At 46.1% G+C, this 14,801-nt stretch overlaps 1 protein-coding gene across 3 annotated transcripts in view; it reads left to right on the forward strand.

Annotated features, from left to right (window-relative positions):
- Positions 1-13,800, forward strand: part of pik3r3b (phosphoinositide-3-kinase, regulatory subunit 3b (gamma)) — a 180,132-nt gene extending 166,332 nt beyond the window's left edge. For 2 of the 3 annotated variants that reach the window (XM_041934597.1, XM_041934598.1), the window contains 8 exons: positions 7,637-7,772; positions 8,492-8,590; positions 8,918-9,098; positions 10,594-10,719; positions 10,815-11,134; positions 11,615-11,689; positions 11,891-12,061; positions 12,911-13,800. In XM_041934597.1, the coding sequence (XP_041790531.1) occupies positions 7,637-7,772; positions 8,492-8,590; positions 8,918-9,098; positions 10,594-10,719; positions 10,815-11,134; positions 11,615-11,689; positions 11,891-12,061; positions 12,911-13,109 (1,307 nt within the window). In that variant the 3' untranslated portion in view covers positions 13,110-13,800. Of the gene's footprint in view, positions 1-3,525; positions 3,653-7,636; positions 7,773-8,491; positions 8,591-8,917; positions 9,099-10,593; positions 10,720-10,814; positions 11,135-11,614; positions 11,690-11,890; positions 12,062-12,910 lie in introns of those variants that run through there. The other variant, XM_041934599.1, reaches the window with a different exon arrangement.
- Positions 13,801-14,801: the final 1,001 nt, after the last annotated feature.

Below are 14,801 nucleotides of genomic sequence, written 5' to 3' on the forward strand. Positions count from 1 at the left end.
ATGTGTTATTACTCCACGATCGAAGTCTAAATGAAACGGCTCCATCCGGATCAACCCGAAATCCGCTGTGCCCGGTGCCGACGACGGGAGAGGGGGGGATGGGACAGGGACCAGATAGGCGCCCGAAGAATGAACCAAACCGGCCAGAAACGGTCCCGAGCATTTCATAATCATAACATCCTTCACTGACACGCATCTATGCGTCTTTGTGCCCCTTCCTAGCCAACTGTCACCCAGAATTGAATACGTTTCATTCATTCGTTCTTTCATTCATTCATTCCTCGGCAATTGTGCCAGTGTCATTTGACTCCCGCCCCCCTCTTTTCTCCCCTCGGTGCGCTGAATGGATCATGGCGCAGATGTGGGACGTTGTGTTGTTTCCAGGAGGCGCTGTTGAATGCAGTTTGCCCGGTAGCTCTGTCCCTTTTCTCCTCCTTTCTCTTCCTCCATCCATCTATTGAGACGTACTGTATCATCTGCGGCCATGAAAGTGCAGTATTATGTCTTTGGCATGTTGCAGAGATGATGCAAAAAAAAAATCCCTTAGGTTAAGATGCTTTAGCAAAGAAAGTATTTCAACCTTTATATCACATTGGTTTAAACTGTAGGTTTGTGTCAGCATACAGGAGAAAAGCATCATTTCAGCTGAGTGCACAGCTACATTTCTGTTCACTTCGTGCCCCCTGAAGAGCAAAGTGGATTCTTTAATTTGAGCTATATTGAAGTCTTAAGTGGAGTGGACTGGTGCAATATATCCAGCCCTCTTTCAGTTCATTTGAAGTTAACACCTCCTTTTTTCCTCCTGGCTGAACGAGAGAGGAATTGATTCTCTTTCGCTCTTTCTCTCCGTCCAGCCTTTTCTCTCTCTCTTTCTCTCTCCATTTGAAAAGCATTGTGTCCGAGCTACAGTGGAGTGAATGGACGGTGTTCCTCGGCGCGTCGGGGACGTAAATGCTGCACGCTGGCTCTTTGCTGGTGATTCATACACTTAACTGCCACTGGACCTTGGCTTTTATTGCATCCAGAGCCGTTCATTCATTTATTCGTGCATATATGGTGTCATCGTTACGGCTGAAAAATAGTAATGATGAAAAGAAACAGCTCAGTCTTTGTGCTTTTTCCTTGCTGTGAATAATCCAGTCAGCTAAGGCAGAAATACATGAAAGGGTGCATTTTGGACTTTGATTGAAGCTTGTGGACACTTTTCCGTAGCTCATGCCAGCAGTGTGTTGAACTGTATCGTAGGTCTCTTCGGTCTGCGTCTCACCTCTGTTGCCTGGATAAGATCGCCCTGTCACATCAGCTGAGCCTCTCTGCGTTTCTGTTTGGCACAGAATCAACCAGCTCCCAGCTTGTCTTTGTCTCATCGTATCATGTGTTTGTCTTTGTCTCAACACACCTGACATGTAAATCCAGAGAGATGCGGGGACGGGAGGAAGAGGCAGAGAGACAGTGACAGAGGCGCTGAAAGAGGAGGAGGAGGAGGAGGAGTGTGAGAAAGGACAGAGAAGGAAGGAGGGATGAGGACAGAAGACGAAGCGTCCCACAGATGTTCATTAGAATATTTATTACACTGGGACTGAAACGTGAAAGCCTCAGTGACAGTTACAGTGTGTGTATCTTTGTGTGTAAAGGCGAGTGTGTGTTGCCTTTGTGTGCGGGGTGATTAGCACAGGTGGAGTGCCGCTGCCCCCCCCGGGGAGGGGGGGGCTAAGCCTGCGTTTCCAGTGTGTGTGGACATGGGGTGAACGATGAGTCTCGTCTTTGAATGGAAAATCACCAAGACATTTTTATTAAAGGACCATGCTGGAGTTTTCAGACGTCTTGCGTGAAAATCAACGTGCACAAGCTTGAAACTTCACCTGATGTGACTAACGGGTCAGTTTGACATGAATCTAGTGCAGAATTGACAAATCTGTTTGCACTTTGATGCACTTTTATTCTGCAATAATACAGAATTCTGTTGTCTGAATTAATTATTTAGAACAAAATGAAATTATTCTGAAGCTAAAGGTTTTTTTAGTTGATTTAATGTGTATTTAAACATTTTTTAAATGGAATACATTTGAAAAATGTTATTGGTAATATCGTGATCCATCAACCAGCCCCCCGACATGGCTGAGACATGAGGGGCAGATTATAATAGATTTTTCTGCGTGGCTGCACTCACCTGCAGGAGGGAAAATTATACTGGAGAAGCAGATTTTTCAATTTTGTCAAGTAAGTGGTCAAAGAAATCGTTTAGCCCGATGTGATGATAACTGTGGTGGGTTAACTAACCTGAGCACATTTCAGGTGCCACCTTTCATTTTTAAAGTGCAGAAAATGACCAGAAGTGGCAACGTGTGAGGTACAAAAACCTTTCAACAGCTGGAAAATGGTAAATAAACATAATTTTTTTTCTTTAATAATGGGCTCAAAGATATAAAAGCAGCAGCACAGACCGGCTGCTGTTATAAATATAAAAGCAGCTCAGTGGGTCTGAGGCATCGTCCGTGCACAGCCGAGATGTCAAAGCCTCTTTGCATGGAGGACGTAATCTTCCTCTGCAGGACCTGGCTGACATGTGGCCACAAGAGATGCAGCGTTTGCTGTCCATATGTGTCGCTGAGTGATAAGAGCCTTTTGTCAGGATCATAATCTGCACATGCAGAAAACATCATACTGGTTATACATCAGGACAAAAGTGTCCAGAGGTGTTACAGAATGTGCATCAAAGTTCATTCTGCTGCTTGGAAACAGTAGTTTGACGAAGGAATCCCAACTCAAGGTCCACTGTCTAGCTTCTTCCAGAGCTTTCAGCCATATGTCTTCATCTGGAGATGGATGTGTTGGCACGATGGTACAGTTCATAGCTTTTTAATAGCAAATAATGAGCAATATTTATATTAGTGAACTGACTTTGGCTGAATGTGTGTGAAAATACCAAAAGATCTTCGGCCGCAGCTTCTTATTAAATGAGAGGAACTGCTGCTTTTCAGGGTTTTATATCACTGTAAACGGAATATCTGTAAGAACAAAACATTTGAAGGCATCACCTTGGACTTATTTTCTGACATTTTATAGACTAATCACTGAATTAAGTTAGTTATATATGATGTTAGTTAACAGTGCATATTCTATGTTAAAAGGCCTAAGTGACAACCTGTTGATTTAGTGCTCTCTGTGTGTGTGTGTGTGTGTGTGTGTGTGTGTGTGTGTGTGTGTGTGTGTGTGTGTGTGTGTGTGTGTGTGTGTGTGTGTGTGTGTGTGTGTGTGTGTGTGTGTGTGTGTGTCAGAAGCGATGGATATACCACAGGGTAACTCCACCTCCCTTTTTTCTTTCTTTCTTTCTCTCGTTCGGGCCCCCCCCCCTCCCTCGCTGCCTCCTGATTGGCTGAGGGGGCGGGCCTCCGTGCAGGGATTACTTAGGGCATCGTCTGTCTTTTAGGATCAGCCTCGCTCGCTCCTTTCTTCAGTCTGACGGAGCTAAGAGCAGGAGGAGGAGGTGGCGGCGGAGGAGGAGGTAGAGGAGGAGGAGAGAGAGAGAGAGAGAGAGCGAAACACAGAGAGGGAGAGTGAATGAGAGAGAGGGAAAGCAGGAGGGAGGAGGGCAACAGCTGAGAGACGAGTGGCAGCATGCAGCTAACGGAGAATGCGATGGTTGAGGACGGTAAGACTCTGAACGGGACAGATTTGGACTTTTGGTGTATTTTGTTCTGATTGGTCTCTTCTGTTTGTCTTCGCTGTCTCACTGGACTCGCCGCTATGGTTCCATTCTGTGTCCATTTATTTACATTTTTCTCCACTTTCACACTTCTTTCTTTTCTTATTCTCCTCTTTCATGCTGTTGCAGACTCCTGCTCTTTGATTCTGCTTGCATTTGTCTGCTTTCTTCTTCTGCTGCTTAGCTTGCTTTTATTCTGCACAACTTTGGGAACTGCAGCGCTGCAGCGATTAGAGATCAAGTTGCTTTTCATTCAAATGTGAGGATTGTGTTTTTTCTCCGTTTTGTTTATCTAAATTCAGAGTTTCAGATTTTAGATTGTTGGACAGAAGAAAAATTTAGATTGTGATTTTCACTATTTTCTGACATTTAATACACAAAAATTAAGATAATGTTGTAGTGACAACTAAAGAGTCCTGCGCTGTCGAGCATCTCCATGTGTGAGAGGTGTGTGCGTGCTTTCACAGCCGTGACGCCGAAACACACCCACATACTGTGCATGCCCACACACACACACACACACACACACACGCCACCTGCAGCTTCTTACTTTGTCCAGATGGAAACTTGTGGAAATGAGACGGATTGAGAAGCAGAACAGTAGATTCATGCCACATGCTCTGAGGTTGTAGTCGCAGTTTGTGCAGTAATTTCACCGTTGCAGTGAAGATCTTTGTTGACGTGCGGTCGCCGCTGTCCTGCCTTGAAATTAGGCCGTTCCCCTGATCAGCTGTGTGCACACATGATTTTTAAAGTCTCTGCCGAAGGATGGCCGAGGCTCGTACCGATGCTTTGTGTGTTTGTCAAGTGTGTGTTTATCGTGTGTGTCAGTCCGTGCTGACAGTCATTGTTCAGGAGAGCTGTGGGTTTCTGCATGTGTGATGACAAGTGATGTAGTGTGTGTGTGTGTGTGTGTGGCGCTGAGTGCTGCTCCTTTGTCTGGCGAGGGGGAGGGGGAGGGAGGAGGGGAGGGAGGCTGCGCTGACGGTCGCCTTTGTTCACCGTCCCTCTTGCTCTCTCGCAGTGACTCATTTTAAACAGTTTTAAATCAACACAGTTGTGAAATCTGAACAGTTTTGGTGTTTCGTGACATTTCGGGATCCTGGCGTCTCGGGTCGGACGGTTGTCATGGCGAAGTTTGACTTGTTTTCTGCAGGACAGATGTTGAAAAGAGCAGACTTATCAGAAGTATTGATCAGCGTGTCACATGCTCTGTAGATGCTGCAGAAGTCACCGACTCTTGATTTAACGCTTCAAGTTTCCCGCGGACCTTTGTAACAAAGGACTCGTGCATGTGTGCGTGTGTGTGTGCATGTGTGTGTGCATGTGTGAGTGTGTGCGTGTTGGTCATGTTCATTGCCATGTTGTTTCTCATTGTGCTGAAACGAGAAGTCAGAGAAACAGTAATGCAATTTTTATATTTTTTAAAAATGATCACTTTTTCAGTTTTAGTCATCTGTCAGGTAAAGTTTTCTCTGCTTACAGGTTCTCAGTTGTGTGGATCTGCTGCTTTTTTGCATTTTCTTATAATTGAAAATAGCAGATTTCTGGATTTTAAAAGTTTTGTTCAAATGAGCAAATTTAAGAAATATCAATTAAACCAAAAAATGTGATAAACAGTAATAATGTTAGTTGCAGCCCTGACCCACATATGCACTTTCTGATCTCTCCTTTGTGTGGTCAGCATACGTCCACACTGAGAACAACATGCAAACACAAACACACTCAGTGTGTTTCAGTTATGTTCAAACAATTAGAACATATTTAGTTTTTCCTTTTTGTTTTTGTCTGTTTTCTTGAAATTTTTAAATCATTCAAAGTTTGAAGTGGATTTCCACTCTGCCTGTCTTTTGATGTGTGAGTGTGAGTGTGTGAGTGTGAGTGTGTGTGTGTGTGTGTGAGTGTCCATAAAGTGCTGACAGAGGGGAACAGTGCAGCTGCAGAATGACAGTTTTGGCTGCAGTAACTGACTGACTAACTGACTGCTGTGGTGACGTAAAAGAATAAAAGAGGAGGGAGGAAAGGAAAGGAGAGAGAGGAGTGAACGAGTGAGAGAGAGGAAAAAGTGAGCGGGACGGCAGGGTTGAAGGAGGGGAAGAAGAGCTGTGTTCCCACATTCCTCTGAACTGAAACAGTGTGTGTGTGTGGTCGTTCTGAAGGTGTTTGCAGTTATCAGTGTTTTTCTGTAAATGGAGATGATGTATTTTGATGCTTGTAACACACTGTGTGTTTTGTGTTTTTAAATGACACATGTATGACACACACTTTGCATTGTTAATCAGCGAGTTTTGGGGCCCCCTGGTGGCTGCCGAGCCCTAAGCAGCCTTTTTATTTCCTGATGCTTCAGTTCAACCATGGAAACTAATTAGTTTAGTTATTGAGAATTTATAGAAGCACAACATGCTTCTATACATGCTGCACATTGACATGCAAATCTGAGCTAACAGTGAATGTTGGACTTACATTCCTCATGCAGCTTTCTGTCTGTTGAATGTTAACAAAGCAAACATGAATCTAACAGTGAACAGCAGAGTCTGGGGGCGTCGTGTGTTTGCTGGAACATTAACATTCGTTGGGATGGTGAGTAATGACCGTGTTGCTGCACATGCACAGAACTCGTGTTGGGTGTCATTTCTCCAGCTTTATTCCGCTCTCGCTGTGCATTGTGGGAATTCCCCTGTCTGTCTCTGTCATCCGTGTGTGCGTGTCGTCTGGTGATTCGTGAGACCAGAATGTTCCGGGACACTCAGCCCCTGGGCTGAGGGAGAACACTCCTCCGGTGGCATTTCAGGGCACATTCATCAGTGTACTTTCCCCTTTTAAAGGACGTGTGTGTGTGTGTGTCTGTGTGTGTGTGTGTATAAACTGATTTGTGATGTAGGAGCTCTCCAGTAATTACACTGCTGTTCCTCAAACTGTATCCAGATGTGCCTGGAGACTTGTAAACCTTGGTCTGCTCCAGTGTGTGCGTGCATGTGTGTGTTTTGGTATTGTGGGTCATCCTCAGGCTAGCTCTGCTCGGCACACAGCCTGGCAGCAAACAAGAGCTTCTGTTTGTTAGCCTGTTAGCATTCACTCGGGCTGAACTCACTCTGCTTTGGTTGTTGTCGTCCAAGCTTAAAGGTTCAGTCTGTGAAAACAAAATGCTCTCAACATTTGGACTCGACTAGTTTTGATTTCTGATATCGGACTTTGACATGATGTTTAAACACAAGCAGCTGTCCAGTATTTCACACACACAGACTACGCCTGGTGAGACACTTCACGCTTTATTCAATGAGCACACCTACTCAGCCAGCAACCTGAGTTATTGTTGAAAATGAAGGTCATCAGTCATGATTATGATCCAGAGTGCCAATCAGACATTTCTGCCAGATGTGTAGCATTGTCTGCTGTGATAACAGCTGCACAATATTAACAGGAAGTTTCCCTGCAGCAGCTCAGTGGGATGATGAGTTCAAAGACAGGAGAAAACAAGAGTTTGCAGGTGTAACAAACTTCACATCCCAGGAAACCTCTTACAGGCTGTGTGCATGTGTGTGTATATATGTATAAATGTGTGTGTGGTTTATGAGACAGAATAATTACTGCAGTGATGTATGGGCTGTGTTTGTCATGCCACTGTTTGCCCGTGTGATTAATAACAATATGGTCACCGACTGCAGCACTGCTGCATTTGTATGGAGATATAAATACAGCTCCTGTGGTAGAATTTGCATATGAATTACGTGTGCATGTTTGGAAATGAATGGAAAGATTCTCGGGCTTTTTCCGGTGCGATTGTGTATCTGGCTGTACGAGCTTGTAGCGTAGTCGTGTTGGGGCGGTTGAGCTTCGCAGCGGAGCTGCAGTAAACGCAGGTTACACAGTGTGTATACTCCACATGTCGACTGTTTCAGAGGTAACATGTCGTCGCTTTCTTTCTTCCAGCCCTTCCTCCGAAGCCGGCGAAGCCCCAGCAGCCCTCCTCTGTGGGGGTGGGAGGGGGCGGCAGCAACGGCGCCAAGGACGGAGGAGCGGGAGGCTCCCTGCAAGAGGCTGAGTGGTACTGGGGAGACATATCCAGGTAAAACACACATGATGTGTCTTTAGATAGAGCGGCTGATACTACAAGCTGATTAGATTTTTGGATTCAAACCTGGGACATACCTGTTGATATGGTTTATACTCTGACTTCAGAGGCTACTGGCACCATTTTTGTGCCTTGATTTTCGAGCAGAAACATGGCTGAAACTGGAAAAAATGGCTAAATCAACATCAATACACTCATTTCTGTTTCATACGTCTGTTCATGTTTTGTAAACTTTTTATTTTGGCGTCTCAGAACATGAGCAGCAGGAAACAAACACTGAACTGAAATCCTTTTAATAAATTATGTTTTTCTTGTGTGCAAGTCTGTAAAAGTGACGAGTCTGAACTGTTCAGGCCTTAGTCACCGCCTTACCTTCCTAAGTGCATGTTAGCCGTCAGCCACAGTCCACACACACACACACACACACACACACACACACACACACACACACTCAGATGACAACCACACCTCCAGCGCAGACAGCCAGTCTGCCACTTTGAACACACACACACTGATCCAGAGTCTGTCCAGTCACTCCCTGCATCATTTAATTGATGGACTGTTTACTCTGAGGCGTGCGGCTGCGGGGAAAGTCCTCATCGCCTGCCACTGATAATTGGAGTCAGCCGTTTCAAATGAACACCGTCTGTACGCGGATCAGGCAGCCGACTCAAAGCTGTTGTTCTCTCGTCTCCGTTCGTTTCTGTCTCCAGGGAGGAGGTGAACGATAAGCTCAGAGACATGCCTGATGGGACCTTCCTGGTTCGGGACGCCTCCACCAAGATGCAGGGCGACTACACGCTCACACTGAGGTGAAGTCTCGCTGTTTGTGTCAGAGAGTCGTGCATGGAGTGTGTTTAAAACCACAGGTGATTTATGGAGGCTGGAAGGAGGGCTGGGTGCCCGCTGCTGCTCCGTTTTTATGCAGCTGCTTTTGTAGTTAACTACAGATGGAGGGAAATCATGTGTTGATAAGCAGTTTGCAGCCCACCAACTTAAAGCAAATGCCCTGGAAAGAAAGAGCTCGAAGGGGAAGCTGCTGAAGTGAGAATATTAAGGAGAATCTGTCTGTTTTGGGAGGCATTTTCAGCTTTTCATCTGCTCGTGTGTAACCATGTTTTTTTTCTTTTCACCTTCAGGAAAGGGGGCAACAACAAGCTGATAAAGATCTACCATCGGGACGGGAAGTACGGCTTCTCCGACCCCCTGACATTCGGCTCGGTGGTGGAGCTCATCAGCCACTACAGACACGAGTCTCTGGCTCAGTACAACACCAAGCTGGACGTCAAGCTCATGTACCCCATCTCCCGCTTCCAGCAGGTGTGCACGTGCACATGAACACACACACACACACACACACACACACACACACACACACACACAGTGCCAGATAGATAGAGAGATAGATAGATATACTTTATTTATCCCAAGCTGGGAAATTGCAGTGCAGCAGCAGCAGCATTACACTCAGTGAAATAAGTGAACAATTCTGAAATAAGACTATAAAGAACAAACTATACATAATAAAATATCAAAATAGCGAGCAGTAAAAAGATTATATACATAATAATAAAATAGCAAAAGTAGCAAACAGTAGTGATAAGAAGTATTGTATATTTTTTTAGCTGTTATTGTACAGTGTAATGGCATGTGGCAGGACAGATTTCCTGTATCTGTCCCTTCGACAGCGGAGCTGTAGCAGCCTGTGGGAGAAGGTGCTCCGCTGTCTGTCCACTGTGTGATGGAGAGGGTGCTGATCATTGTCCATGATGGATAGCAGTTTATTCAGCGTCGTCCTCTCCACCACAGTCTGAAAAGACTCAAGTCTGAGTCCGAGTACAGAGCCAGCCTTCTTGATGATCTTATCAAGTCTGTCGGTGTCGCTGGCTCTGATGCTGCTGCCCCAACAAACAACAGCAAAGAAGATGGCACTGGCAACCACAGACTGGTAGAAGATCTCCAACATTTTGCTGGCTTAGAGCTGGAGTTCTTCCTCTTCCTCAGGTTAAAATGTAGAGAACAAGTGGGACCATATGGGACAATAAAAATGTTTTTCACAGACTGGTGTGGAAGAACTTGACCAGTGATGCGGATGCGTCCACATACTTTTGGCCATGTGCTGTAGTTAGTTTCCTCTTCCAAAGAGGTGGTTTAGAACATTTGTTGAACTGCACTAGTTTGAGAGCTGTCTGGGGGCTCATATTGGACTCACTGGTTAGACTGTGTCCTCACTCGTCGGCACATCTGCAGTGAAGCTGGCGAGTCAAAGCTGATCAGAACCAGCGAGGATTATGGAGACCAGCCTCCCTCTCACTGATCAACTCTGAGCCTGTGCTACATTTGATACACCTTTCTGACTAGTTTCCTCTTTAACCCTCCACCCCCCACCTCCTCCACCCCCACCGGCTCATGCTGGGTGTTTCCACCTCAAACTGCAGAGGCAGCAGGATCTCTGCTCGCTGAAATATTGCACACATCCGCGGTGTCAAAGGCCCGTTGTTGCATTTATTCCCTTCCTCCCTCGTTCCACTCGTTTGCCAGGCGAGTCATTACTCGCAGCAGTGCAATATCTCAGAGCGCGCACGCCGCCGCCGCACACCCAGGGCATTGTGGGTGGTTTATTAATGAGCCTGTTTAGGAGTCGCCGTCGCTAAGCAGAATCGGGGTGAAGGGAGCAAACATGCACATGATTTTTTTTCCTCTGTCCTTAATTACAAATAGATGTTCATGCTTTCACATTTCGCCCTGTGTCGTGCAGCTTTCTGCGCGCCGCTCGCTCTCTAATGCTTTTCATTTGACCTCCCTGATCCTGCAGGACCAGCTGGTGAAGGAGGATAATATCGACGCTGTGGGGAAGAAGCTGCAGGAATACCACAATCAGTACCAGGAGAAGAGCAAAGAGTACGACAGACTGTACGAAGAATACACCAAGACGTCACAGGTACGCGGATGCTTGTGCTTTATGAAGTTTGCCTGTTTTTATGGCACGTTTCCCGACCTGTCCGCTCACTCGCCTCCCGTCCTCTCCTCCCTCAGGAGATCCAGATGAAGCGGACGGCCATCGAAGCCTTCAACGAGACCATCAAGATCTTCGAGGAGCAGTGCCACACGCAGGAGCGCTACAGCAAGGACTACATCGAGCGCTTCCGCCGCGAGGGCAACGACAAGGAGATCGAGCGGATCATGATGAACTACGAGAAGCTCAAGTCTCGGCTCGGGGAGATCCACGACAGCAAGGTGCGGCTGGAGCAGGACCTGAAGACGCAAGCCATGGACAACCGCGAGACGGACAAGAAGATGAACAGCCTGAAGCCCGACCTCATACAGCTCCGCAAGATCAGGGACCAGTATCTAGTGTAAGTGGAGATGAAGCCGCGGATAGCGAGTGCGGCGGGCGGGCGGGCATGAGACGGTGTCGTGTTAGGACACAGAGGAGGAGTCCAGGACTTCTGAGAAACTGTGTGTGTGATATTGATGAAAAGTTCTCACATGATCTTGGTTTTCATGCTGTTAGACGAGTCTGGAGTCCTGGAGGCTGATATTTTATTTACGCTTCGTGTTTATTAAAACTAGAATAGCTCGGAGTCGCCTGCAGAACAGAGTCAGACTCACAGCTGCGCCTCGGCCGCTCGCTCACAAACTCGCGTTTCCTCTTTCTGAAGGTTCGGCTGAACGCGAACGAGTCAAACGGCGTCGTTCTCTGAAGACGCTCGTTTGAGGCTCGCTAATTTGATGCTCAGTCTCATGCTCGCTCAAACAGCGCTGTAAATAAAGTCTTTTAAACTGATTCCTTCTAGTAGTAATGAGTCTCCCTCTCTCTCTCTCTCTCTTTGTAGCTGGCTCAATCACAAGGGAGTTCGTCAGAAACGAATTAACGACTGGCTGGGAATCAAGAATGAGAACACCGACGAGTGAGTTTTTTTTCTTTCCTCTGCCAAGCTCGTGGCTGAAGATTAAAAAATTGGGTTAACGCTGTAACTGTACAAGTTTCTGTTTGCACAGAGCAGCTGTTGTCACTTCAATCTGTCCTCATTTGAAGTGATGAGAATTGAACGTTTCTTTCTCTAATCCTGCTTGTTCACCGTGTGTCTCGTGTGTGTGTGTGGGAGCAGAGGCTACTTCGTGAGTGAGGAGGATGAGAACTTGCCTCACTACGACGAGAAGAGCTGGTTCGTCGGGGACCTGAACAGGACGCAGGCGGAGGAGCTGCTCCTCGGGAAGCCGGACGGAGCGTTTCTCATCCGAGAAAGCAGCAAAAAGGGCTGCTACGCCTGCTCTGTCGTGTGAGTACACACAAGACGTGACGAAGTGCATCTGAAGCGTTAATCCATCGCAAAGTCATTTCCACTTTTCGAGGTGTGACATTATACTTATATATAAGAGCTTATGCCTGATGACGGGAGTTTGGAACATTAAACTCATTCAAAATAATGCAGTTTAAGTCAGTGGCCCCCAACCTTTTCTGTACCACGGCCCAGTCTAAAGGTGTAGCAGATAAAAACAAAATAAAATGATAAGATCGGCATTAAAAACTGAGGTATTTTCTCTTTAATAATAATAATAACAATAATAATGAACGTAAATCCACTTTTTAATCATGTCAAGAGGACCTGGCTGCAGACTGCCACTGTCAGGCACCTCCACTGTCAGTACGGGAAGCTTTGCTCGGAGCTTTCCCTTTTTTAGCAGGTGTCGGTTCCTCTTCCGTCCCTTCATTGGACCGTTTCCCCTTTGCAAAAAATGTGTTTGTTGTTCATTTTGTTAGCTTGGGATTTAATTTAGCGGGATATATCACGTGACTTATGGTGTCGTCAAGCGAGACGGATGTAACAGAGAGAATCCGGCCACTTTTCAAAATAAAACGTCATTAAGACTCGAAAAATAAATCAAACAAATTATGTGAAAAAACAAAATAATGGAAATTATTTTTTCTTTCTGTGCGGCTCAGTACCTAATGACCCACGGCCCACTAGTGGGCCGCGGCCCACAGGTTGGGGATCAATGGTTTAAGCAACAGCGTCACTACCTGCAGCCTCAAACGTCACTGTAGGGTTTAAACCACACTAATAGAGACGCCAGAAAAAGGCCAAACGCTAACAGCTCGACTGAACGTGTCTTCTCTGTGTCCTCAGCGTCGAAGGCGAGGTGAAGCACTGCGTCATCTACAGCACGCCGCGCGGCTTCGGCTTCGCCGAGCCCTACAACCTGTACAGCAGCCTGAAGGACCTGGTGCTCCACTACCACCAGGCCTCCCTGGTGCAGCACAACGACTCGCTCAACGTGCGCCTCGCTTACCCCGTCTACGCACAGATGCCCTCCGGACGCAGATGAACCCCACCCGCCCAGCCACAGCCCCACATAGACAACAAACCAACCTCCTCTTGGGGAAGGGAGAGAAGGAAGGAAGGAAGGAAGGAGGGAGGGGGGATTGGTTGAAATACAAAGCAACCCCAACACCAGACCCGATAACGATAGAAACGAATTAACACTTGCTGCAACACACACGTCAGCCACCTTGGAGTTTTATATTTTTACAAGAACAATTTCGGAGGGCATTCTTTCTAAAGACTGCTTGATTTGCACAAGGAAGTTTTAAATGTTTGTGAATGTGAAAAAAGTGACTGAAGGAAGGAAGGAAACGGAGTAGGAGACTTCAGAGTTTCAGGTTGACCCCGCTGCTACCTAAACTCCAGCTCAGACTTTTAACCAGAAACTCAAAAAAACCACACGAATGACGACGAAGACGACAACGAAACATTCCCATTTTAACCCCTCTTTTCTGTTCTTTTGATTTTCCACCTCAGATATTCTATATTATGGCCTTTTTGTTTGTTTCTGGAGTCGTTTTCATGTTTCAGGCGTTTCCTTTTGTTTACTTGTGACTTTGTTTGTGGTGAATGAACGAGGAGATGATGTCAAGTGTCTGTTCTGTCCCTCTCCGTACGAAAAGCAAAAATAATGTAGCATAATGAGACAACGGACACTGACTTTACCAGGTGTTCCTCCATGTAGACTGCTGCTGAAGGGTTTCAGGGGAGGGGGGAGTTTGGGGGGGAGGGGGCACAAGCAACACTAAACAGTTTTGTAGTCTTGAAAGAAGGAGTAAAGGCTTGCTTTTATACTAACTGTAGATTTTTTTTTCTTTGCTGGAACATAGTTTTTTTTGTTTTAAACCATTGTGTAAATGGTAACAGATCAGAACCAGAGACCAAAGTTGGTGTGGAGGGGGGAGGGGGAGGGGACGGGGGAGGGCAAAGAGTTCGCTAGTGTGTGTTTCTGAGTTTTTTTTCTTTCTTTTTGTGAATGGAGAAAGGAGCGAAGAAAAGCAAACGAATGGTGTGTTTGAGACCACACATAAAACCGAGTTTCGGGCCACGTGCTTGTGCACCAAACAGCCTTTTTGGAAAACCAAATGGTACGAAAACAGACACGGCAGGACCTTCTGTAAATACAGATGGTCGAGTAAGAAGCACTTAAACAAGTCCCATCTGTGACCTCAGCGCCCTGAATGTTCTGCGGTTCTTCAGGAAAGCTGGAATGATTAATCGATCAATTAGTCAGCAGAAGGATAATTGGCCACTAAAATGATTTTTCAATTTTTCATTATTTTCCGACATTTAATAGACCGAAGAGCAGCTAGACGCAGCTTATCAGCTGTTTCCCAGCAGAAGGTTTCCTGACACCGCACGCTAAATCCAGTATTTCCACACGTGGCTGCTCCGCTCCGCCGGGCCAGTTCAGGGAAATATTGGATTTTAAACACCTGCATTGGGAGCAAGTCCCAGCATAAACGTACAGGGTGCAGAGGTCACAAATGCAGCTACGCTTAAAACCAGACAAGAAAAGGTTAGAAATGGTCAGTTTCACCAAAGTCTGACCGCGGAAGCTGAAACCCATTTTATGTGTGGTTTAAAAAGAGTGAGAGAGACGTGAATACATGCTGCCGACCGCGGGCTGAAGAGCCGGGACTGTTTGTGTTTTTCAGAAATAATAAGCTTTGATAAAATGTTTAATGTGTAACAC

This window comes from Chelmon rostratus, chromosome 4 (assembly GCF_017976325.1).
Source record: "Chelmon rostratus isolate fCheRos1 chromosome 4, fCheRos1.pri, whole genome shotgun sequence".
Classification (NCBI taxonomy): Eukaryota; Metazoa; Chordata; class Actinopteri; order Chaetodontiformes; family Chaetodontidae; genus Chelmon; species Chelmon rostratus.